The following is a 26464-nucleotide window of genomic DNA, read 5'->3' as shown; positions in this document are numbered from 1 at the left end:
AATACACCAAAACACTAGAGTTTTAATCATCTGCTCATGATGCTACCCTGCTTAGCGAAACGTGCGTCCAGTGTAAAAGTAAAAGTGTTTTGGTGTATTAATGTGGTGATTTAGTGATTTTATTTTGATGTTAATTTATATCAATGATGACCGGTATTGATAATTTCGATTCCAAATATCTCGAAAATTATTACTCATAGCGATTTTTACCAAGAAACCTTTTTCACGTAAAAAACGTCTATACAGGTACGGACGAAAAGTTATTACTCTTCAAACCAGTTAAAAATGTGTAGGTGGCATGGCGCCCTCTAAGATGATGGTTAAACCTCTGAGATGATGGTTACTCAACAAAACTTATATATATATATATATATATATATATATATATATATATATATATATATATACTATAGAAGTTTTTAAGGTATAATAAGGTATAATTTATTTAAATAACTGTTTTACATTTCATTTAAGTTCAAAATAAGTTATTCATATACCAAATATTACAATTCAAGGTTTAAAAGTAACCGAGTAATTAGGAAATAACTTCGAAAAAGAACTTTAAATCCTTTTTTCTCAAAATATGTATTGTGACTTAATATTAGTGATGGGAAAAACCGATTAATTTTAATAATCGAGTACTCGAGTTTCCAGCGATTGCAATAACCGAGTGATCGCTCGAGCGAAATATTACTCGTATTCAAAAATACGGTTTTTCGACCATCCGTCGTGTCGCGTCGCTTGTTGTAAGTACTCGTTAACGCCAAGCGCCAAGCAGAAAGTTGCGTGCGCAGGGCACATTATCTTTCGGTAACGAATGACAAGTAGCAAGCGACGAGCGATTCGCTTAATCGCTTGATTTAGTTTATTTCAAAGCATTGTCGATATATAGGTCGTAAAATTTTGTCCCTCATATACGCAACAGATAAATATGGTTACCTATATACGGCATCGTATAAATTTGCTACCTGCAGTGTATGTAGAAAATTCGCTCGGCTTTTTATCGAGTAGGTATGTCACATTAAAATCGGATTTCAATTTATTTCATTCTAGGATCGCTTGCGTTCGTCGCTTGTAACTCGTCATTTGCATCGCTCGTTCATAATCGAGCGATGTCTGTTATTTCAATAATCGAGTACCTACTCGAACGAATTTTCGCTCGAGTTATCACATCACTACTTAATATAGTGTGCTTCTGGGGTACAGATACGTAAATATACTGCATGGAATCTGCATTTAAACGAAATTTCTATGATTTACAGAATCCAGAGATACTCAACGCACACTTGCAGAACCTTGTATAAAAAATATTGATCTACTGCAAGAGAGTCTAATTAGCAAGCTTATGGTGCTTGCACAGTAAACAATTTTTATTTGATGTTAGATTTTTACAACTTTTCGTTTAATTAAATCTCGAAAACAAAAACGAGGGAGATCTTGTAAATTTCCAAACATTTCCCGTAATTTTTTAATCTAGGAATTTAATTAGTAGAATGAAGGGAAATTTTATGTTCTTTTTTTGTTTATTTTTCAGGGATCTCCGCATTTGAAGAGGCATCCTTACAGTAGGCATACATCTATTACACCGGAATATAGGTCAAGCCTTACATCTATAAATTGTAAGTTTTATTTTTTTTATTAAGATTTTATTAAATATAATATGAATTATACTGAAAAAATATAAACACTAGTTCACCACAATACATTTAACATAATATTTATGTTAAATGTATTGTGGTGAACTAAGTGACACTGAAAATGCAATATCTATGAAGATTATTTTTCAGTTTAATCTGAAGGCCGTACAGAAAAGTCCGATTTTTTCTCTTTGAAAATTTTCATTTTTCTTTCATCTTTTTTTTAATTTTACCATGGAAAGCCTGTGGTTTCATAAACTATCATATACAGGGTGGCGCCTCTCATACGCCGCGGAAGCTCCAAGGAGAACGGTAGTTTATATAGAAATGAAATTTTGGCAGCATTAGTAGATTAACTGAAAGCATTTTATAAAAATATATAGAATTATACAGGGTGTCCCCAAAAAAAGTACACATCAAAGTTGTGTTTTTTCTAATGGAATTATTTCCCTATATATTAATTGATTTTCGGATTCTAGGAAAAAAATAAAGGTAAACTTTTTTTGGTAGCTTTTATTGTAATTTAAAAATTGTTCTTTATTTCTAGAAAATGTTAAATATGTCAAAACCCTTACATTTTAGTCATATACTTCTCTTATAAAACTCACCTTTATTTTTCTCCCAGAATCCGAAAATCGATTAATATATAGGGTGTTCCATTACAAAAAACACAACTTTGATAGGTAACTTTTTGGGGGACACCCTGTAGAACTCTCTATATTTTTAAAAAGTGCTCCGAATTAACCTACATATGCTCACAAAATTTCATTTCAATATAAACTGTCGTTCTGCTTGGAGCCTCCGCGGCGTATAGTAGTTGCCACCCTGTACATACATATAATATGTATATACAGGGTGTCCCAGAAATAAGTGCAAGTATTTTAACTGGTAGTATAGTTCAACCTCAGAAACACGCCTATAAGGTTTTTTTCGCGAAAAAAAAAATTGGAAACTTAAAAAAAAAATTTGATTTTTTTTTAGTTTTTAGTTAAAATACATAATTTCTTGATAATATGGCAACATATGTATTACATTAAAGAAAATTAATTACAAGAAAGAAAATCCAGAAAAGATCCAGGGGTTCTCAAAATTTCAGCAAAAAATCTTTTTTTTTTTGAAATTTTCAAAAACTCCGTTATTTTGGACTTATTTGAAAAACGATAAAGAGAAAATATGTTTCTTTTATCGAGATCTACCAGCCCTTAAAATACTTGCACTTATTTCTGGGACACCCTGTATAATATTTGTTTTTTGTTCTGTCTGAGTCTTACAGTTCACTGAATTACATAGAATTATTCTGTAAACTTTGATTTTACTATTGAAAACTTTTAAGATGTTTGTAAACTTCGATTATAGTATCAAGAAAGATTTTAACATCCAGAAAATGACAGAAAATACGATATGTTTGTGAATATGACACAACAGTTACTGTCATGCATCCCGTTGTACATATCAATCAGTTTATTTGTTGTACTAATCGTTGTGATTGAAGTATTTGAAATAAATATAAACTCAAAAGAGGCTTAAAATATACAAAACTAATTTTCTACGTCCAGACGTGTAAAAAAATTTAGAAAATTAGTTGATTTAGAAAATTAATTTTCTACGTGTAGAAAATACCGTAGAAAATATAAAATTTTATACCTACCCAACCCTGTGCTATGTCGTAATTGACATCAAAAATTAAATTAAATTTTCCCATGATATTTCCCATATTTTTTATTCATCTTTCGATATTTTTTTACTTCCAATAAACATAAATTCGATAAAGAATTCTTTAGCACTGGATTGTAACTAAATTGTCCCTTTTTCAGGTCTAAAGGACAATTCTGCCTCATCATTACCTTCCCTTTCTCATATTATCAGCCAGGACAATGTGGAAACATTATCGGGAAGCAGTCCTGAAACTGTTGGGTAAGCATTTTTTGATATTTTCATCTCATAAAGAATTTGTTATTTTTCTGAAATTATTTTCACTAATAATAATAAAGAGGAATTTTATTTCTACTAACTATTTCATATTTCTTCATGAATATATTTAAAATAAGTTTAAAATTATATTTGTTTCATTTTTGACAATGGTTATGCGTAGAAAATTTCGTTGACTTGGTAATTCAGTTGCCATGGTAACTCAGCAAAATAGGAACTTAAGTTTGAAGCGGTCACTTTTGTATTAAAAAATTTTGTCAGTTAAAAATAGTATTTTAAATTAAACAAATTAAATACAGGGTGGCCCATCGAAAACGTTCCGCAAGGCATAACGGCCAGGGTATTTTATTTTCCAAAAAATCCAAAAACACGTCAATTTTGTTTGTGAGGGGGACAGCTTTTGCCCCAAAAATGATCGCAAAATCTTCAACCCTCTAAGCGGGGGTGTCATCCCCCAACTTTTTTCAAATGGGAAGGGGGGTCAAGTTTCGCCGCATTGAAAAGAGCTTTCTATTCTCTATATTTCCCCGCCTCGTTTTTGAAAATCGATCAAGTCATTGAAAAAATATGAAGGATTGAAATTTGAAAAGTTTATTTAAACATTTATCAGAGTAAATGATATGGATAAATTCCTTCGACCAATTTGCTGTGTTTTCTTATTATTTCTAGATGTTTACGCATTCTTTCACTTGCCACAAGGTTTGAAATTTAAAAAGTTTATTTAAACATGTATCAGAGTAAATGATAAGGATAAATTCCTTCCACGAATTTGAGGTTTTTTCTTATTATTTCTAGATGTTTACGATGCTAAGATGTTATTTTTTCACTTGCCACAAGGTTGAACGATCAGGTGCTGTAGTTGCTAGATAGCTGTTCTGTGACTTGTGCGTTGAATATTGTCTCAATATCGTTAAACTGACCCACAATAGAATTTCCAAAAATACCAGCCCACACGTTCAATTTCTGAGGATTTTGTGTGTGCACCTCGTGAAAAACCCTGGGGTTGTCCTCAGCCCAGTACCGACAGTTGTGCCGATTAACTACACCGTTCAAAAAGAAAGTACACTCATCCGAAAAACAAACATTAAATAGGAAATTATTATCATTCGCCACTCGTTCACTCATAGTTTCACAAAATTGCAAGCGACGATCAAAATCGTCTTCGTTGAGTTCTTGTACCAACTGAATTTTGTACGGGTGTAACTTGTTTTTTTAATATCCTTTGGACACTTGTACGATTCACGCCGGTCTCATTGGCTAATTTTCTTGTACTCAGCGTACTATCCATGGCAACTTGGCCCAGTACGAATACCTCCATAGCTTCATTTACTACAGGACTTTCCTTCTGCCTCTTTTTATTTATAACGGAACCAGTTTCGCGAAATTTTGCTACTAACGCGCGAACAATTTTGCCATAAAAGTGTTTGTCAGGATGGCGTTCATTGAATATCTGCGCAACCATATTGCCACGTTCATTATTTTTAAAATAAAGTTCGATTATTTCCACTTTTTTTTCAAGTGAGTACACCATAATTGTTAAAAAGTTAAACGATATTGAGAACTTCAACGCATAAGTCACAGAACAGCTATCTAGCAACTACCGCACCTGATCGTTCAACCTTGTGGCAAGTGAAAAAATGTGCAAACATCTAGAAATAATAAGAAAAAACAGCAAATTGGTCGAAGGAATTTATCCATATCATTTACTCTGATAAATATTTAAATAAACTTTTCAAATTTCAATCCGTCATATTTTCTCAATGACTCGACCGATTTTCAAAAATGAAGCGGGAAAGTATAGAGAATAGAAAGCCCTTTTCATTGCTGTATCACTTGACCCCCCTTTCCATTTGAAAAAAATTGGGGGATGACACCCCCTCTTAGAGGGTCGAAGATTTTGGAATCATTTTTGGCGCAAAAGTTGTCCCCCTCACAAACAAAATTGACGTGTTTTTGAATTTTCTGAAAAAAAATTACCCTAGCCGTTATGCCTTGCGGAACGTTTTCGATGGGCCACCCTGTATAGTGTGCCATAGCTGTGTTAAAACCACTCATTTAAATCTAGGAGCCGTGGAAAAATATATTTTAAATTTATTTTAAAGTTATTATTATTAATTTATTCTAAAGGTATTCGTATCTTTCCTGACCGGTAAAAAGATGCTCAAATGGTATTTTTAAAAATAACTCAATTTTTTCAATAGCATATTTTTATGAATAATTTGGTACTACACACTTGGCATTTCGAGTCAAAGGGTCGTTACATTTACGGCCATCGCTCTAAATAATTGAAATTTGCTGAAAAAGTTTGCTACAAAATGTCATAAGTTGGCGTATATATTATGTCATTCCATTCAGCAAAAAAATATTCAATGCTTGTCAAATAAAGTAAAAAACCGAGTATCTATACGATTTAAAAATCAGAAGTTGTAATCATTTTCGGTAAAACAGAAAGTGAACAAAATAAATTGAATATGTCAATCGGTCGTCCTTTATGCAGTCGTGTTTTTATGTGGAAAACTAAAAAAGCTATAGGGGTAAGCCACTTTTGAAAAACACCCGGTATATATACCGGGTGCGTCTCGAAAATGGCTCACCCCTGTAACTTGTTTATCCTTTGAGATAAAAAAATGAGATTTGGTGTGTTGGTATATGACATAAATTAGGATTGATTGACGTATTCAATTGTTTTCGGGTACTTCTTGTTCACCGGAAATGACTACAACTTTCGATTTTTAAATGACATCCTCGGTATATTTCTTCTTTATTGGATAGAAAGTGACACTTTGAATAGAATGACATATGTATATAAACTTTTGACACTTCACTTGAAAAAAAATGCATTTTAAATTTCAATCTAGAGTGGTTGTCGGCTGTGTTAAAAACGCTAATTTTTGATCAAAAAGCCTTGGAAAAATAGTTTTGATCGTCTATGTTTTTCGTGCTTTGTCCTGGACGGTTAAACTATGCCCAAATTTTATTTTTAATCTTATCTCAATTTTTTCAAATGGAACAAGAGTGGCTCATTCGCATATTTAGAAAAAGCATTTTTTACGAATAATTTGGTACCACACACTTGGTATTTCATTGAAGTCAAATTGTCGTTAGGAACCACATGTTACAATTTCAAATAAACCATATGCAAAAATGTCAAAAGTTGACATATAATATGTCATTCTATTCAGAGTGTCATTTTCTGTCAAATAAAGTAGAAATATACTGTTGTAGTCATTTCCGGTGGATCAGGAAGTGACCAAAAACAATTAAATATATATTTATTTATATCGCCTATCTCAAAACTATACGAAAAACCTCTAAATTTTTGCTTAATGCGTAAATTATGTTTTCTACTATCTTACGTACTACTACGACCCGTTACACACTATAAATATGTTAGTGGCATTGGGTTTATTTTGATATCGTTTTGTAAATAAAAACTGTCAGATTACACAGAGAAATATGCTTTTTTATTGGCCAATAAATAACAGCTGCTCGGAAAAATTAGTTAACAACTTCAGTAGGACAGAGAGATATTCCTAGTTTCAATCGTTTACGAAGAATGTCGCCAAAAAAGACACTTAAACGTCATAATAACCTTGTTTTTAAAAATTACAAGAAACTAATGAAAAATTTGATCATACGATGTTTCTTTCAGTTGTTTCTGCGATAACATGAACAATGTAGGTACCATACAAACGAAAAAAAAAACGGCGTCAAAGACGGCGGGGGGATGACAATCCATGATAATTTTGGCGAGGTCAAGCCCTAAACTTTATTTTTTAATGGTGCTTACTGCCAGTTAGCTCTAAGAACGTTTTAATTTATTTTTTTTTATTTAGTAAAAATGATTTTCAAACGGTGCAGTTTAACATTCGAGAAAAAAATATTTTTTTGGAAATAGATTTGTATGTCTGGAAACGTTCTATCCTTTTTTAATCATTCCATAATTTGAGTTAATTTTTGACAAATTTTATGTCAATTTTTGTAAGAGATTGTCATTCCTCCGCCGTTTATGACGCCGTTTTTTTCGATCACATGGTATTATTCATTGGAGAAAATATTTTTTATATATTTTTTGTTGTAAGGTAATTATATTTTTTATTTACTTAAAAACAGTTATTTGTTTCATAAAGTAGGCTTTGTGTAAACAAAATTAATAAGAAAACCTAAGTAAACAACTTGGTTTCCGAATATCAAAGAATTTGTGGTACATATAACCAGAAAGACTTTAGTAAAAAATATGGAAAAAATTGTTTACAATGTTTTCCATATCAGTGCTCTAATTGTATTTTTGTAAAACATTTAATATTTGTTCAGAAATATGGCTTAGTCCTATGGTAATCTGTGGTAATATAGTCCTCTATGGTAATATAATTTCGATTTTGTTCTTTGATAGATAGTTATTATCAGTTATTATGAACTTTGATTAATGTCATATTTTTTGCGGTTGCTAAAGTCATAAAAGAAACATGTGTACAGGGTGAGTCAAATTCGACGCTTTTAAATGGAAACACCCTTTTCTATAGGAGATAGACGAAAACTAGTATCGGTGTCTGGAGCTCAATTATCTGCTACCGTTTCGGAGTTACGGGGTGTTTTTCAAAAATGTGCATTTTTAACAAATAGCTGTAACTTTTTTGCTATGGAAAATTTTGTATTTCTTTGAAAACATTTCCAAAGCACCTTTTTACGTAGAATTTAATGGCTTAAGTATATATTTTTTTTAAATTAACAAATTAAGAGTTATCAACAAAAACATTGATTTTTTATTTGGGACACCCTTTATATTTTTAATTAACCGAAAAGAATTTAAAATTACCTTTCCAAAAATATAGCGCACTTGATATTTTGTTATAATCCCCTTCGAAATACAGAATTTTTAAAAAGTTCGCTACTTTTAACTAGTAGGCTTTGGACCCCTTATTGATGATATGCCCCTAATGGAACTCGAAAACATATTTTTCCAGCAAGACGACGCACCGCCTTTGAACGCTGAAGTTGTCAGCAAATTTTTGCAGCCAATTTCAAGAATAATTGGATAGCTAACCAAGATCCCAGCCGTTGGCCGTCGAGGCCGCCTGACTTAGTACCCATGGATCTAATCCTATGGATATATTTGCGGAAGAATAAAGGTTCCTTATTTTTCCGTATAATCTAGACAAGAATTAAAAATATTTAGCAGTTATGAGAAGGTATCTTTCACCTCCAATGAGTTAATGAATTCCGCGAGAAATGTTCAAAAACTGCCCCGTCTGTCTGTAACAGAAGACGGTCGATATGTCGAACACCGAACACCTGTAGCAAACTCTCATGTCTTGGTTTGCTATTTGTTTTTATTGTTATTAGACATAGTTTAAATGTGTTGATGTTGGTTAAATATATTTTAAATTGTTATAAAATTCTGCATCTCTCATAGCAAATATTATTTTCGTTTTAATTGATGCTTAATGCTCACAGCTAGAATTTTTTTTGCATTACAGGCGGTGCCGTTCAAAGCCTACTTATTTAAAGCGGGCGAATTTTTATATACTCTATATCTCGAAGAGGAATCGAGCAAAATATCAAGTGTGTTATATTTTTGGAAAGATAATTTTAAATTATTTTCAATAAATCAAAAATATACAGGGTGTCCCATATAAAAAATCAAATTTTCTGTTGATAATTCTTAAATTATTAATTTTAAAAAAATTATACTTAAACCATTAAATTCTACGTGAAAAGGTGCTGTGGAAATGTTTTCATAAAAATACAAAATTTTCCATAGCAAAAAAGTTACAGCGATTTGTTAAAAATGCATATTTTTGAAAAACTCCCCGTAACTCCGAAACGGTAACAAATATCGATATGCGGTTTTCACCATCATGTTTTTGACAAAAATTTAGCTCCAGACACCGATATTTAGTTTTTATCTATCTCCTATAGAAAAGGGTGTTTCCATTTAAAAGCGTCGAATTTGACCCACCCTGTACAGTACGTCTGTCCGTTCTGTAGCTACGGGGTATCCGTGAGAGGGGAAACGATATTCTCTCGATGTTTTTCGTAAAAAATAGACGACGCGTCCCATCAATAAAAATTCAACAAATTTGCAAGTAGCCAATAAAATGAGTGGGTGGAGTGATTTGCGGTGACGCACTCGTCAAATCGACGTATAAAATATATTGCTGTTTATTTAAATGTTTTTTGTCCGCATTCCTTTCATAGACACAGATCCAGCAGATGTACTGTATACTGCGTGTTCGGCTTTCCGCCAAAACTTATAACTGTTTTGGAGCGCATACGTTGTGGGAGGCGCTGCTGCAAACAAGAACAAAAATAAATTTCTCTTGTCAAAGTCAGAATCTTCAAAAATTATAAAATTCTTCAAAATTGAAACCGCCCTCATTGAAAAATTACCGAAAAGTGTCTAAAGCATCCATTTGCAAAGTAATTATTGCTATCTTGTGAGTTTAATTTAAATTTGAATAACCCAAACCCGTGATAATTGTGAAAACGTGGCATTAAAAACTTAAAAAGCTGTGTGAACTGTGAACTGCAAAAACCATCGTGGATCGTGGCACAACGTCGGTTTTCAATGTTTCATAGGTACTTCTCATACGTGTCCTTACATAAAATAAAGTTACTTACATGCAACACACTGTATTTTCACACAAAAAAACAATAAAATGTAGGTACATTCCATCTCGAAAAATAAGCATTATTGTAATTGTTATTATCATACGGTAGAAAGAATACTTCTTCATAGTTTATTGTGGGGATTTTTATATAGACAAATATTAATAAATATTAACCACATTATTAAAAAATATGGAATAAAAAATATTTGACTTTCTAAATTAAGCTGTTCCTGTATTTAACGTTCCATTTAATGAGATGTTTATTTTGCAGCAATTGTTGTTCTTTTGAGGGTTAATCATGTTATTGTACGAAATGTGGAGATATTCCCACGTATATTGATTTAGCCAATGGAATATAATTGTTTTAATTATAGACATTATATTAATTAATAATGTATACAGATGACGCATATCTCCATTTTCACCTGCAAAATAGCTCAGAAAACAGAAAACTGAAAAAAACTAGTTTTGTTGCTTTTTTGAGAGAGTCTTTTGAAAACTATCAGTTTTCTACTCGGTTTTCCGTTTTATCTGACAGGTAAAACGTTATGTGCAGACGTAGCATTACTGATTTAAATCATCTTCGTCATCATTTTCAGCTTATTCAACCATTTCCAATGGTTGTGGTCCGTCTGTTGTCCGCCCTTCTTGCCAGATGTTCTTCCCATTGCCATTTGAGGGATTTGACTCTGTGGATCACATCTCCTACCTGGGTCTTTGAGTCGTATCCACTCTATTCCTTTACGGTCTCTCTTGGTTATTCCCAGCATATTTCATTCCATTGAGCCTTGTGCTACCAGCAGTTTCCTTATGATGTCCCTTTTAAGTGTCCAGGTTTCGCATGCATATGCCATGACTGATAGTACACATTGGTTGAATGTTTTCTACTTTAGATAGAGTGGCATTCTAGTTTTAAATATGATTGAGTTTCTTCCATAAGTACTCCATGCTAACTTAATTCTTCTGTTGATTTCTGGTAGTAAAGATCCTGAGCTGTGTATTAGTTGTTCCAAATATGTATATTCTTCTACTATTTTCAGTGTTGTGTTATTTATTAGAATGTCCTTTCTTTCCATTAGTTCGTTGTACATTAATTTAGTTTTTGCTAAATTTATTTTGAGACCCACTTTATTGCTGGCTGTAATTCATTAGTTTGTGCTTTTAGTTCTTCAGGACTATTGGCAATTAGAACTGATTTAAATATAGGTGGGCAAGTATAGCACTAAATGTAAATAAAAAATAAATAATTTTATTATATATTACTCATAGGGAATAAGATGTGAAATGACCAGTATAAAATAAATTACAATATACATATATTTCATAGAGTTATAATTAGAGGTGGGTTGTGAAATCGCAGTCCGCTACTTTGTCACAGCTCCACCAACGTCGCAGTATGTGACTGCTCCAGTTCCAAGAAAATCGCAGTGACATTTCGGAGCAGTTTACAAGTTTAAGACATCTGCGCTCGTGATAGCTAGCAATAGGAGTAATAGCAGGCAATAGTGTAAATTCTGAAAATGCTCCTAGCCCCGTCGCCCGGTCAGACTGTTCCAGTCACAGTCAAATTTTATATTTTAATAAAAATAGTTGCTTCCTTTTGTGTTTATATGGCGTATATACCAGGTAATAAATCTATCTTTTGTTACGTTATAATATGAGAGTTGTAAATAAAATATAGGTGAGAAAAAGCGGAATTTCCACATAAGCTGATTTATTATGTTTTGTTATTCTTTTTTTTTCTGATATATGAAAGTAAATGTGCTAAGGAAAATATTATACATTATTATGTTTTGTGAATTTGACGGCTACAAATTCAGTTTGTAAAGGTCAAAAAAATATTATTAAACAAGAAAAAAGTGGAAAATGACTTTTGTGTCTAAAATTCTATTTTATAAAGGTTGAGTCTTAAATAAGTGCAAATATTTTTTGGGGTATTCGACCCCAGAGAGACGACTATGAGGTTTTTCGCAAAATTTTTTTTTGCAAAATTTTTGAAAAAACATTTTGGATGTTTTCTTTAACTATCCCAGACGATTCTATAGCGTTTTCTAGTCCTTGTTTTGATCTCTCCCTTCAGCTTGGCGATTAGCTAATCAATTAAGAAATAGGATACGTCAGTATCGTTTGTATGTGGGTCACTAGATATTTACTGTTTATTTGTCCCTACGTTCTATCAGCTGCCATCAAAATAGCCACATCACCCTTATATACGACAGTTTAGATACCCCTGAATCAATTCTACGTATATTATTTCCATATTATCAAGGTTAGTAGTATTAAAGAGGGATGTTTGTTAAGAGTAAATATGTTAAGGCTTAGAGAAATAAGTAACAATAGATGCACTCGAAAATGAGATTTTGTTTTTGTCAATCTGGTTGTACGAATGACTGATTGACAGAATGATCTGGAACGATTGAGACCAATCAGGACTTAAATTTACATTTCAATTCAAGCTTTTCTACTATTTTTTGTTGAGTTTTTATTATGTATTCTCTAGTATGTTCTCTTCTTCATACTAGAGAATACATACACAAGAGAACATAGTCTTAGATGATGGAAGCGTGATAAAAAACTATGACAAATATAAATATTTTGGATTAAAAATAACTAACGATGGAAAACTCGATGAGGGTATAAAAGATCGAATAATGCAAGGCAGGAGGGCAATATCTATGTTGAATGGTGTACTGTGGGATCAAGGAATCACTAAAGCTAATAAGAAGAACATATATAATACGGTAGTGAAAAGCATAATAACTTACGGAAGCGAAGTATGACAGTTGAAAAGCAGAACAGAGAACATGTCAATTCCAGGCAAAGTACGTCACTCTTTCATTTTATTTAATAAAATAATTAAGGCTATTTACAAATTTAGCGCTTGATTTACATAACCTCTACTTCCCAAATTTCTCTAATATTGCTCAAAATAAGTCACGATAAAAAATATTTTTAACACAACGTAGGTTCCTTTATTTCATTTAAATTGTTTGTTATACATGCCGAAATCTTACCTCTTCAACTTCGTTGAACGATCTTGGGTTGTTATACTACACTATCTCTAATGATTTTTACTAGTTCTAATTGTGCGTTTCTGTTTCAGTCGACGTCATCACAGTATTTATTGTGATGACGGTCAGAACAATCAGAGCAGCTTCAGATCGGCGGGAAGTGGAGGGGGATACAGCAAGTTAAGACGTCACAACGCCACAAGGCAGAAAATTCGGCATCCTGCAACCTTTATCGAGAACCGACAGAGATCTTCATCGGAGATAGACAGAAAGGTAAGGGCTCGCAATACCGGCAATTTCAGTTAGGTGGGTTTATACCGGGGTAAATCAAAACTTCGTTTTTTGCAATAAATTCAACACCCTGTGGAAAAAACGGGACGGACATTTTGAATAAAAAAACACTTTCCTATAATTTTAGATGTATTTCTAACATTTAATTTGTTGATTTATCCTATTATTTCTATTCTTTTATGAGCTACACATTTGTAAATAAAGTACAGATATTTTTTGGCCACGAAGGCTTCTAAAACGGGACAACTGCTTCTAAAACAGGACAAACTGGACACCAGCGGGACGACGAATAAGGGGTAGACCACGCAAGAGCTGGAGAGAAGGAATAGACAAGGAACTAAAATAACGAGAGCTTGAAGATGCGACCTCTGGATAGATATGGATTAATGGCGACTGAGCATCGGAATCCGTCGAAGAACGTTTTAAAACCGATTGATATATTATATATACTGATATTTTTACAATCTTGAATTTGTTGAAAATGGAGTTCTCAATGCCCACCGTTATATTGAGGATGTTCTCCAAGATGTTGTCGTTCCATTCGCTCCTTTTATTGGAAATCAGTTTTTACTGATACATGATAATGCCAGGCCCCACGTTGCCCCTCGGGGTAACGAGTTAGGAGTACGAGTAGTTAACGAGTACATAGATGAGGTTGGATTACGAAGATTGGAATGGCCTCCTTGTAGTCCCGATTTCAATCCAATCGAACGTTTGTGCTATGAACTTAAAAGAGCTGTTCGTCGTCGTCCTATTCCACCTCAAACTTTACAAGAGCTATGGCTAGCGTTAACGGAGGAATCTCCGTTAATACTAGCCTTTTTTTTGATCTAATAACAAGAGCAAAATAAAAACACTAAATCACCACAATACACCAAAACACTTTTACTTTTACACTGGACGCGTGTTTCGCTAACCATGTTATCATCATCAGCAGATGATTATAAACTAAAGTACAAACTACAAGTTGAGCGTTTATATACTTGCTCAGTGGACACCGAGTGGGCGTGGCAAAATCTAGCCAACCGAGTCAGAGCCAACTGAGCGTAACAGTTAGATTTCCGCCACTAGAGTAGTAGGAACAAAGAACTTGGAGGAATTGGACCGTTGTCTCTGTTCATACTATCTTCACATTTATTAATTCTGATGCTTTCATATGCATCTAATTGCCTGTAATTTGAGACTTGTTTAATTCATTTTAAATTATTAAGATCTATACAATGTTCTTTATCAACAATATGTTCGGCAACGCAAGATTTATCCGGTCTACCATATCTTATCTGAGCTAAATGTTCTTTAAATCTAGTTATATTGATCTTCTAGTTTGCCCAACATATTTCTGATTACAATCTTTACAAGAAATTTCATAAATACCCGACCTTTCCAGCGGAGCTGTTTTATCCTTTGGATTACCTAATAATTGTTGTAATTTATTATTAGCACTATACACAAGTTTATAATTGACATTCTTAAAAATTCCTTTTAGACCACGGGATAACTCTCTATCAAACGGTATCGAAAAATATTTAGACATATCTTTCTCCACTTGAAAAGTCGAATTTTCAGAAATCATTAACTTATACCTACGTTTTCTAATTAATTTATCAACCAGTGAATGAGAATATCCATTACACTCAGCTACATTCCTAATGTAATCTTTTTCTATTTCATATCTTTCGTTGGAAAGTGGGAAACTAAGTAATCTATGAACTAAGAAATTTAAACTAGCCATTTTATGTTCAACACTATGAAGTGATTCATTAGGAATATATCTGCGTGTGGTCGTATTTTTCCTATAGATATCAAATTCCAACAAGAGTAACTACCCTTACTCATTCGATAATGCCGATAAATTTGTCTTTTCACTGATACCATAATTATAAAAATCGGATTACAAACTAAAAAGTTATGAAACATCAAACTTAGTCAAATTTTTAGGGTGACGGAATTTTGTGCCGGAGAGTATAGTTTTGCAGTGTATGGCAGATGCATGTGCATCTCTAATCATATGGTATGTGGAAAACAATGTAATGATCCTCTAACGTAGTTGAATAATAGAAAAGAAAACAATGGAAACTACTTTTGCATTTTCTAACACAATGGTGGCGAAACTCTTGCCTTCCTCTCAATTTCCGCGGAAAATAAAACAGATAGAAGTTCTAAAACGGGGGGGAAAATTCCAAAATTCCATTCTTTCGTCGCGCCGCTTGGGCCGCTTTCATTCATCCGGTCCAGGGCAAAAAGAGCAAAGCACTCGCGTCCTCGTCTGGCAAAGCGATCTCTTATTCACGAAGCGCGCTATTATCCAGAATACTCCAGACATGCATAAGGTGACTTTAATTTGGCTCTCTAATTGTTTTAACTGCCGAAGTTAAGATTTAATGGAGAGGTATAATTGGCTTTTTTAGTAAAATTTACTTAAATGGAGGTAGTTTGGCAGTGACAGTTTCATAATAGCAATACTGGAAAACATAATAATATTTATTAATATATTAATACCCTGTAATCTTAGATGTATTCCTAACATTTAATTTTTTGAATTATCCTGTTATTTCTATTCTTTTAGGAGCTGCACATTTTTAAATAAAGAACTGATATTTTTACAATCTTGAATTTGTTGAAAATGGAACTCTCAATGCCCACCGTTATATTGAGGATGTCTTCCAAGAAATTGTCGTTCCATTTGCTCCTGTCATTGGAAATCAGTTTATACTGATGCATGATATGCCAAACCCCACGTTGCGCGAGGTAACGAGTTAGGAGTACGAGTAGTTAACCTAAATGAGGTTGGACTACGAAGATTCGAAGGGCCTCCTAGTAGGCCTCAATCCAATCGAACATTTGTTCGATGAACTTAAAAGAGCTGTTCGTCGTCGTCCTTTTTCACCACAAACTTTATAAGGGCTATATGTAGCTAGCATTAGCGGAGGAATCTCCGTTAATTCTAACCTTAACTTTTGTCTTTACGTTTTTTTTAATCTAGTAACAACAGTAACTACCCTTATTCATTCGATATGACGAAGACTTCAAGCTGTTGCGATATTAAAATTGTTATAAACTTATTGTTTTTGTCAATGAAAGAATCCCTGAAATCAATATTTTACATAAAAATGTGTAGCTCATAAAAGAATAGAAATAACGGGATAATTCAAAAAATTAAATGTTAGTAATACATCTAAGATTAGGTACAGGAAAGTGTTTCTTATCCAAAATGACCGTCTCATTTTTTTCACAGGGTTTTTTGAATTTATTGCAAAAGACAACGTTTTGATTTACCCCGGTATAAACCCACCTAACCGAAGAGCCATTAAAATAATATAAAATAATGCTAATAAATGTATCTTCGCACTGATACCATAATCACAAAGATCGGATTACAAACATCAAACTTAGTCAAATTTTTAGGGTGGTGGAATTTTGTGCCGGGGAGTATAGTTTTGCAGTGTACGGTAGATGCATGTGCATCCCTAATCATATGATATGTGGAAAACAATGTAATGATCCTCTAACGTGTTTGAATAATTGAAAAGAAAACAATGGAAACTACCTTTGCCAAATTCAGACATACATTTTCTAACACAATGGTGGCGAAACCCTTTCCTTCCTCTCAATTTCCACGGAAAATAAAACAAATAGAAATTCTAAAACGGGGGGGAAAATTCCAAAATTTCATTCTTTCGTCGCGTCGCTTGGGCCGCTTTCATTCATCCGGTCTAGGGCAAAAAGAGCAAAGCACTCGCGTCCTCGTCTGGCAAAGCGATCTCTTATTCACGGACCGCGCCATTATCCAGAATACTCCAGACACGCATAAGGTGACTTTAATTTAGCTCTCTAATTGTTTTAACTTCCGAGATTAAGATTTAGTGGAGAGGTATAATTGGCGGTTTTAGCAAAAAAATTAAATGGTGCTAGTTTGGCAATGACAGTTTCGTAATAGCAATACTGGAAAACATAATAAGATTTATTAATATATTAATACCCTGTAATCTTAGATGTATTCCTAACATTTAATTTTTTGAATTATCCTATTATTTCTGTTCTTTTATGAGCTACACATTTTTAAATAAAGTAGTAATATTTTTACAATCTTGAATTTGTTGAAAATGGAACTCTCAATGCCCACCGTTATATTGAGAATGTCTTCCAAGAAATTGTCGTTCCATTTGCTCCTGTCATTGGAAATCAGTTTATACTGATGCATGATATGCCAGACCCCACGTTGCGCGGGGTAACGAGTTAGGAGTACGCGTAGTTAACCTAAATGAGGTTGGACTACGAAGATTCGAATGGCCTCCTAGTAGGCCTCAATCCAATCGAACATTTGTGCAACGAACTTAAAAGAGCTGTTCGTCGTCGTCCTTTTTCACCACGAACTTTACAAGAGATATAAGTACGGAGGAATCTCCGTTAATTCTAACCTTAACTTTTGTAAAGGTTTTTTTTAATCTAGTAACAAAAGTAACTACCCTTATTCATTCGATATGACGAAGACCTCGAACTGTTGCGATATTAAAATTATTATAAAGTTATTGCTTTTGTCAATAAAAGAATCTCTGAAATCAATATTTTACTTAAAAATGTGTAGCTCATAAAAGAATAGAAATAACAGGATAACTCAAAAAATTAAATGTTAGGAATACATCTAAGATTAGGTACAGGGAAGTGTTTCTTATCCAAAATGACCGTCTCATTTTTTTCACAGGGTTTTTTGAATTTATTGCAAAAAAACAACGTTTTGATTTACCCCGGTATAAACCCACCTAACCGAAGAATATAAGCCATTAAAATAATAGAAAATAATGCCAATAAATGTATCTTCGCACTGATACCATACTCACGAAAATCCGATTACAAACATCAAACTTAGTCAAATTTTTAGGGCGATGGAATTTTGTGCCGGGAGTATAGTTTTGCAGTGTACGGTAGATGCATGATGATCCTCTTACGTATTTGAATAATTGAAAAGAAAACAATGGAAACTACCTTTGCCAAATTCAGACATGCATTTTCTAACACAATGGTGGCGAAACCCTTTCCTTCCTTTCAATTTCCGCGGAAAATAAAACAGATAGAAGTTATAAAACGGGGGAAAATTCCAAAATTCCATTCTTTCGTCGCGTCACTTGGGCCTTTCATTCATCCGGTCTAAAGCAAAAAGAGCAAAGCACTCGCGTCCTCGTCTGGCAAAGCGATCTCTTATTCACGGAGCGCGCTCTTATCCAGAACACTCCAGACACGCATAAGGTGACTTTAATTTAGCTCTCTAATTGTTTTAACTGCCGAGGTTAAGATTTAGTGGAGAGGTATAATTGGCGTTTTTAGTAAAATCTTCTTAAATGGTGTTACTTAAATACTGGAAAATATAATAATAAAAAATGTCTATACCTATGTGGCGGATTCATCTCATAAAAAAAATCCTATATGGATATTTCGTCACATTTTTTGTAAACACTGCTGCGTTAATCCAACGGAGACTAATTATTGTCAGCAGTTAGGTTTACTGATAAACAAATTTGACTAACGAACAAAAAAATGCTTAACGTTTCGGAAAGTTTATCTCTTTTCGTCGTAGGAAGCAAAAAAGAGAGGCATTTCGAAAAAAGTAAGAAGGATAGGAAAACAATATAACATACGAACATCTTTGAACTTTATCTTTGAACACTTAGATTCATTTTATCACATACTAAACCAATGAATTCAGAACAACAAACAAAAATGTAATATACAAAATATCATGTGAATGCGATAAATTTTATATTGGTGAAACATCTAGACCCTTAAATGTTCGAATTAAAGAACTTAAAGATTATTTTTAAGAAAGGGCAACTCACAAATCTAAGATTTGTCAGCATTCATGGGACACAGGGCACAGAATAGATTTGAACAACGCCAAAATTATAATGAAAGAAGCGATAGCCTCTAAAAGAAAAATAAAAGAAGATTTTTTAATACAATCTAATAAAAATAAATGTATTGCTCGTGCATCTGTAGATGTTAGTAATGTATGGCAATCGTTTCTTTGATTTTAAAAAGCATAACATATTAAAAATTAATAACAAATTAAAAAATTGGTGCCGGGAGGCACGTATAGCCGCCCATACTAAAATATGTTAATATCTCGAAAACTGCGACTTTGACTGATTTTGATGTTATTACAAATTTTGTTGCAAATATTATTCCTAATCTTAATTTGAAAACCGCGTTTCGCTAGCTACTGTAATTTTGGAGTTACGATTTTTTAAAATTTTTAACCCCCTTCCATACCCCCTTTCCAACCCCACACCCCCGCCAAAAACTAATGGCCAGATTCTCGGGTGCCACAATATTTTTGTACCAAATTTGGTTAAAATCGGTTCAGCGGTTTTTGAGTTATCGTGTTACAGACGGCAGACAGACAGACAGACACCATGAAAATATTTTGTATTTAGGTCATTTATGACCCAAATAACTCATTTTGAGTGAAATTAAAAAAACTTTTTTTTGCCGATCCTAATAACCTACCATACCTATTGGTATGGTCGGCTAATAAAAATAATCATACAGAAAGTTTGAAACTTTTTGGTTTTACGTTATTAAGTAATTGTTATCAGGTAGTAATTGTTAATTTTTGAAGCTTAACTTTGTCATTTTAACAGAACGTCAACGGTTTTTGTAGACGTATCTGTTTAAAAAAAAACTAAAGTATTCTCGAATAGTTGCATTTAAATATTTTAAATAGTTTTTTTCTTTATTCTTTGTATTCGAGATAACAACATTAAAAAATCGTGGAAAATATCCCTGAAAATCGTCAAACAGAAGAGAAAAAAACGTCACAGAGCCTCGAATTTAATTTGCCGAGCTGAAAGATTTATCCGGATTTAAATATATAATTATCACAACGACCCCCTTATTTAATCAATCAGCTGAAGCAGCCCCAAACAAATTAAAATGCTTAAATTTAATTAAAATATATTCGAAAAGAGATAATTTTGTTTGATAAAAATGCGATGAAACAAAAAATCGCTTTGATTCAAACATTAAGAATTAATTAATATAAATCCCAATAAATTGATTTTAGAGGATATACATTAAATATACTAGCAATCAGTTTTCGAGAATTAACGATAAAGCCTTAACGATAAGGCAGGCGGCCACTGCTAGCATAACTAAACTAAGCTAATAGGATGGGTTGTTATTTAACTATCTGTTATTTTATAACAATTATTTAGAAATAACATAACGCAACAATTACTGCTTTTAAAAAATAACAGATATAAAATAACGACACGCAGAGATCGAGTGTTCGTGAAACAAAGTCGGCGCTCTGCACTGCCACGAAATTCGATGCTGCTCGAAGCAATTCCAAAAAACAACTAGTATGGATGGAAAACCTATTATTTCAACAACCATCGATACAGGCGGCGAGATACAACGGACAACGGAGTGGGGTATGCGCTACGGCGCGGCGCGTCGTGTTGGGCTGACAACAGCTTAAAAATAATAGGATATAAAAGAAGCAGCTTTTTTGAAACAGTTGCGGGCATAACGCCTGGCTGTCGAGATAACAGGAGTGGGAAAGGAGCGCTGCTGCATCGGTCGATTGTCGATGGAGGCTCGCAACGGGTTGGAGAATAACGCATCAGTTGTTTTAGCTATGTTGTTTTTTTACCTGTTACGAGCATAACAGAACGGCGTTCGAGATAATCGGAGGTTTGAAACAGGTTGGAGAATAACGCATCAGTTGTTTTAGATACATATTGTTTTTCAACCTGTTACGAGCATAACGGGCGGAGGTCGAGATATTATGGCGCTGTATGTTTCAATACTTTGTTATTAAGTTTCAATATTTAAGTATTTATTTATTCTGAAAAATTTTCAGAATAATATTTTAAGATTTTTTAAAAATGTATACAGGGTGTTTTGAAAAATCTGGTCATTGATTAATCACGATCCTGCTTAAAGCCCTTGACGTAAAAAGCTGATTTTTGGAAAACGGATTGACTTTAGGGTGTAGAGGTGCGATAAGAAGGGATTTTTCGAAACTCAAATTCTAAGGGGGTGAAACCACCCTCAAATATTAGAATATTTTTTATTTAAAAACTGGTGAGTTTTTCGAAAAAACTCTTAAACACGTATATTTTATTTTGTTGTTTTACATATTTTGAGATTTTTACAAAATATATACAGGGTGTTTCATAAAATATGACCACTGAGTAATCACTATTCTGCTTAAACTGCTTGACGTTTAAAGCTGATTTTTGGTAAACGGATTGACTGTGGGGTGTAGAGGTGCGATAAGGAGGGGTTTCTCGAATCTCAAATTCCAAGAGGGTGAAAACGCCCCTCAAATATTACAATATTTATTATTTAAAAAACGGTTAGTCTTTCGGGAAAACGATTGGACACGCATAATTTATTTTGTTTTTTTACATATTTTGAAATTTTTTAAAAAATAATACAGGGTGTTCCAAAAAGTTGAGTAATTGATTAACCACGATTCTGCTTAAACTGCTCGACGTTTAAAGCATATTTTTGGCAAATGTGAGAAAATTTTATCCAGTTTGTATGTTAATGGAAATTCTTGCTTTGCTTTATCATCACCATTACAAATTAATAATTCGATGCGAACGAAGTCGCGGGTACAACTTAACAAGTATAGCTAGAGACGTGAGAAATATAAAATAAGAGACGCCCCCCGATGCGCAGTGGACATCCCACAAATTTGCTTCAATCAGATTTTTCGTAGCGTAACTGCATCTCTCTTCCGCCGAATGCGTTCTCTCTCTATCGTGTGCGCGACCGGTGCTATCCCCAAGTCTCTTCCTATATTTGTCAAACTGTACATGCTAGTTTAAGTGTAAAATTAATTCGAACTCTAGTGTGTAGTTGGTTTACTTATGAAGAATATACTACACATTTTCTTATATTGCTATTTTTTGACCGCAAATGGTAAAATCATAACGAAGAGCTTCTCGCCCGTCGAGTGAGATGCACCCTGTACACTGCTACGCAATTCAGAATCTACGCGGATCGAGGGGTAGGGCGTAGGTAGATCGGAATTTATAGATATAGACGAGTGGCGGCATTTTGGCTTTTTTATATCGCAATTTGTAAACAGCGCTTATTTGTAAACAACCCCCGTTTTTAGAGAGGTATTTTAGATAACAATCGATATTTAGAAATGTTATGACACTCTGGAAATACTACCACCGAGCACGTCATTGTTGCAACTGCGTTAATACGCCTGACGGTGACCGCCTCATATTCTTTCAGATATTTAGCAATAAAATAAAGAAACCTGTTATTTTTAAGCTGTTATTTTAAGCTGTTTTTTATAAATAACTATAACAGTTTCAACTGTTATCTAAAAATAACAGTTTTGCCCATCACTATAAGCTAAGAATATGAAAGCAAACGGTAACACTACTTAACAAATTTCAAAACTTTTAAATTATCTGAGGTCTTACTATGTAATTAACATTTCTTACTACTAACTTAATAAAAATAAATAAATGAAAGTTTTCCATCACATCACAGTTTCTAGATAATATGGCAGGTCAAAAATCACAATTTTTCTGGAAACTAAAGTACCTACTTCTTATCTTCACTTATGTTTTGACTGGAAAGGCAAAGTTTTTTTGGTCTGACTGGCTTTTCTCTTATACTGAGATGGAGAGGTATCTCTGACGAGGCTCCAACGGTAATCTGCTAGCATAGTAGGTTCCCATCTTCCCTGGTAACGCCTCTCAATTGTGGCAATATCTTGATGAAAACGTTCTCCTTGTTCACCGCTAACTGAGCCCGTATTTTCGGGAAAAAAACTCAAACGGGAATGAAGGAAATGCAGTTTTAAAGACATATTGCATCCCATTTTATAGTAGCAGTCTAGCATCACTTTTATTTTGTAACGAAAGTCGGCGGATTTGTTGTTACCAAGAAAGTTTTTTACCACATCTATAAAAGCGTTCCATGCTTCTTTTTCAGTAGGGTTAAGAGTAGATGTGAAAGATGAATCTTCAATTAGCTTTTTAATGTCCGGACCAACGAATACGCCTTCTTTAATTTTTGCTTCGCTAAGGTTCGAAAAATTTTGCTTGAGAAATTGAAATGCAGGACCGTCTTTGTTTAAGCGTTTTACTATTTTTTTTATGAGACCCAATTTGATATGTAGTGGTGGCAAAACTAGATGTGATATGAAATTAAAATTGCTTACAAATATTTTTATTAACCGACCTGATTATGAAACAATATAAGCCGATTCAGATAATTTTTTTACTGTTAAGTAGTGTAATTAAATGGGAACTCCACTGAGAACGATTTTCGCTCAGTAGTCAGCTAAGTTTTCGTATTGTATCTCTGCTATCGTAGAACTAATCGCTGCGAAAATTTCGCTGGAACCTGTCACGAACTAAAACGAGCGAAACTAATTTATCTTCGCTTAGTTTAGTTTCGCTCGCAGTGGCCGCCCGCCTTTTGAACGAAAATTCGAATCGTAGTTTAGTTTCGCTCGTTTTAGTTCGTGACAGGTTCCAGCGAATTTTTCGCAGCGATTAGTTCTATAATAGCAGAGATACAATACGCAAACTTAGCTGACTACTGAGCGAAAATCGTTCCTAGTGGAGTTCCCATTTAATTACCGTTTGTTTTCATATTCTTAGCTTAGTTTAGTTACGCTCGCAGTGGCCGCCCGCCTTTATACTGGCAAAACATTTTTGAAGTGAATTTGAAGTTCTTTACGCGCGTTGGGAGTAAAAATTCAAGGCCGTGACACTCGGCCTTGAATGACGGCCGCGAGACAGTCATGGTTTTGATTATGCCAAAGAAATACTGCTTGCCTAATGATTAACATTAATATAAAAATAAATCCCCAAAATGAATAATGAACAAAACATTTAAACAAAAACAGACCACACGAAACAAATTGTTCGTTAGTAGCAGTTAGCAGTAGTCAGAGATATAGATGTAGTAGTATTTTGGTTAAAGATATATCAATAAACAATTAGCGATGTAATGGTTTTGCGCGCGCTGGCCGACTGCCGCCGTTGCGCCGAGATTTCCTATACCCTTGTATATATGACGTCATGGTGTGGCAAATGTAGCATTTTAATTCGATTTGGGCTCCCTTATATAGGATAACAGAAACATTTTCAATGTTAAAACTTTCTTATCTAATACAGAATTAATAAAACAGCGTACAAGTGGGCCTTGCAAAACGACGAACTCCTGTAGGATGTACCATCTAAAAATGATTTGTTTTTTTTTAATTTTAAATACTCGAATTATACAGGGTGAGGCACCTCATTCGCCTCTGTTGATTATACGAAAATGGAAAGATTTAGAAACAAATTTTTTTATCGGATATGTAGAGAGGGAATGTGCATAATTTAAAATTATTTTCAAATATACAGTGTGTGTCAGAACTAAGATCCATACCAAAGTTATATTTTTTTTATGGAACACCCGGTATTTTATTTAATTTTTGAATTCTTGGGCATAAAATAAGACATTTGTTATAAGGGTTTAATATGCTTAAATGTTTTGGGTTTTGAGATATTTAAAGATATTCAAATATGCATGCTATAATAAAAAAGTTTGTCAACACCCTGTACATTACTTTACAGAGTTAATTCTTGTGCTGACTTTGAAGACATAGGAATAAACTTTACTAAAAAAAAATTATTGTTTAATTAAATGTATACAGGGGTATCAAAAATTGCCGGCTTTTAAATATTTACATTACATAAAAACTTCGGTATTTCAAATACACACTATGTATTTTTTAAAATAGGTCGAAGAAGATTTAAATGCTCTTTCAAACTATATTAGGGTTTCCTATACCTATCTGGCTCAGATTTTTAATAAAAAGCGATTTTTCAAAAAAATGGCAATGAAGATAGTAGTGTTGAAACGATTCCGATTCCGATTACGATTAACCGCCGATTATTAGATTTTTCCGATTAATCGTAACCGCCGATTTTTATACGATTATTAATACGATTATTGTAATATGAAAAGTTTTAAAACTACTAGTAATTCCCAGGCAACTCCGCCATGCGCTAGGACACCTCGACGCGATGAATGCGAAAATATTGAGAGATACCTAAAGGCGCCTAATTTAGATCATTTAGAAGATGTCTTCAAGTACTGGTCTGAAAACTCTTAAGAAGTTGGCACAGAAATATTTGTCATTCAGACCATCCTCTGTCCAGTCAGAAAGATTGTTTTCTACAGCAGGAAACATTCAAACTCCGAAGAGAAATCGACTGGGTTCTGAAAATTTAAAAATGTTATGTTTTCTTAATAAAAAATTAATATTTCGTAATTTTCAATATTAAATTATTTTTATTAATTATTATGTTATACCAAAAACAGTCCTGGGACTTAATTTTGCTTATTTATCTTAGATTTTAAATGTTTTTGTTCTGTACCTATATTTTATTTTCGGTTTGTATCTATTTTCGTTAGTTTCTTTTATAAATTATATGAAATATATATTTCTTCGTTTTTTACTTGATACTCGTAATCCTAATCGTACGATTATTTCTGTTTTAATCGTAATCGTTTAACAGTAATCGTTTCAACACTAGAAGATAGTAGAGAATATCTCTATAAAAGAACCAATTAAGGCAAATTAATTTTCTTCACTTCCAACGACAGGTTTCGGCCTAATAGGTTTACTACACTATCTGCTCTGCGAAACAGGAAAAGTGGTTTTTCAAAGAAACGCTTGTCATGAAAATTCCTATTTGGATAAATATCTTTGAGCATAAACCTTTCAGGCGAACAAGCAATACTTATCCTCATAAAATAAAATCACTAGTAACATATCCATTCTTTCCGCCAGCAGATACTGCTTCATTTTTCTTGATAAAATAATAAATACTTACTTATTAACCTTATTGTAGGTAATTTAAATAAAACTATCCTGTTATAAATTTAAATAAAGTCTATAAATTAATGTCGATTATGAAAATTAATACCTCGATTAATACTTAAGTGTCACTAG

The 26464-nt window shown here is 33.3% G+C and overlaps 1 protein-coding gene across 2 annotated transcripts in view; it reads left to right on the top strand.

Annotated features, from left to right (window-relative positions):
* LOC115883354 (pleckstrin homology domain-containing family G member 5) overlaps positions 1–26464 on the top strand; it is a 432893-nt gene that overhangs the window by 131640 nt on the left and 274789 nt on the right. For both annotated transcript variants that reach the window (XM_030901711.1, XM_030901710.1), the window contains 3 exons: positions 1535–1619; positions 3452–3551; positions 13281–13461. In XM_030901711.1, coding sequence (XP_030757571.1) covers positions 1535–1619; positions 3452–3551; positions 13281–13461 — 366 coding nt within the window. The remainder of the gene's footprint in view (positions 1–1534; positions 1620–3451; positions 3552–13280; positions 13462–26464) is intronic.

This window comes from Sitophilus oryzae, unplaced genomic scaffold, assembly GCF_002938485.1.
Source record: "Sitophilus oryzae breed Bouriz unplaced genomic scaffold, Soryzae_2.0 scaffold_186_pilon_pilon, whole genome shotgun sequence".
NCBI classification, from domain to species: Eukaryota; Metazoa; Arthropoda; class Insecta; order Coleoptera; family Curculionidae; genus Sitophilus; species Sitophilus oryzae.
The sequence above is the reverse complement of the archived record's forward strand: the minus strand, read 5'-3'. Positions and strand labels throughout refer to the sequence as shown.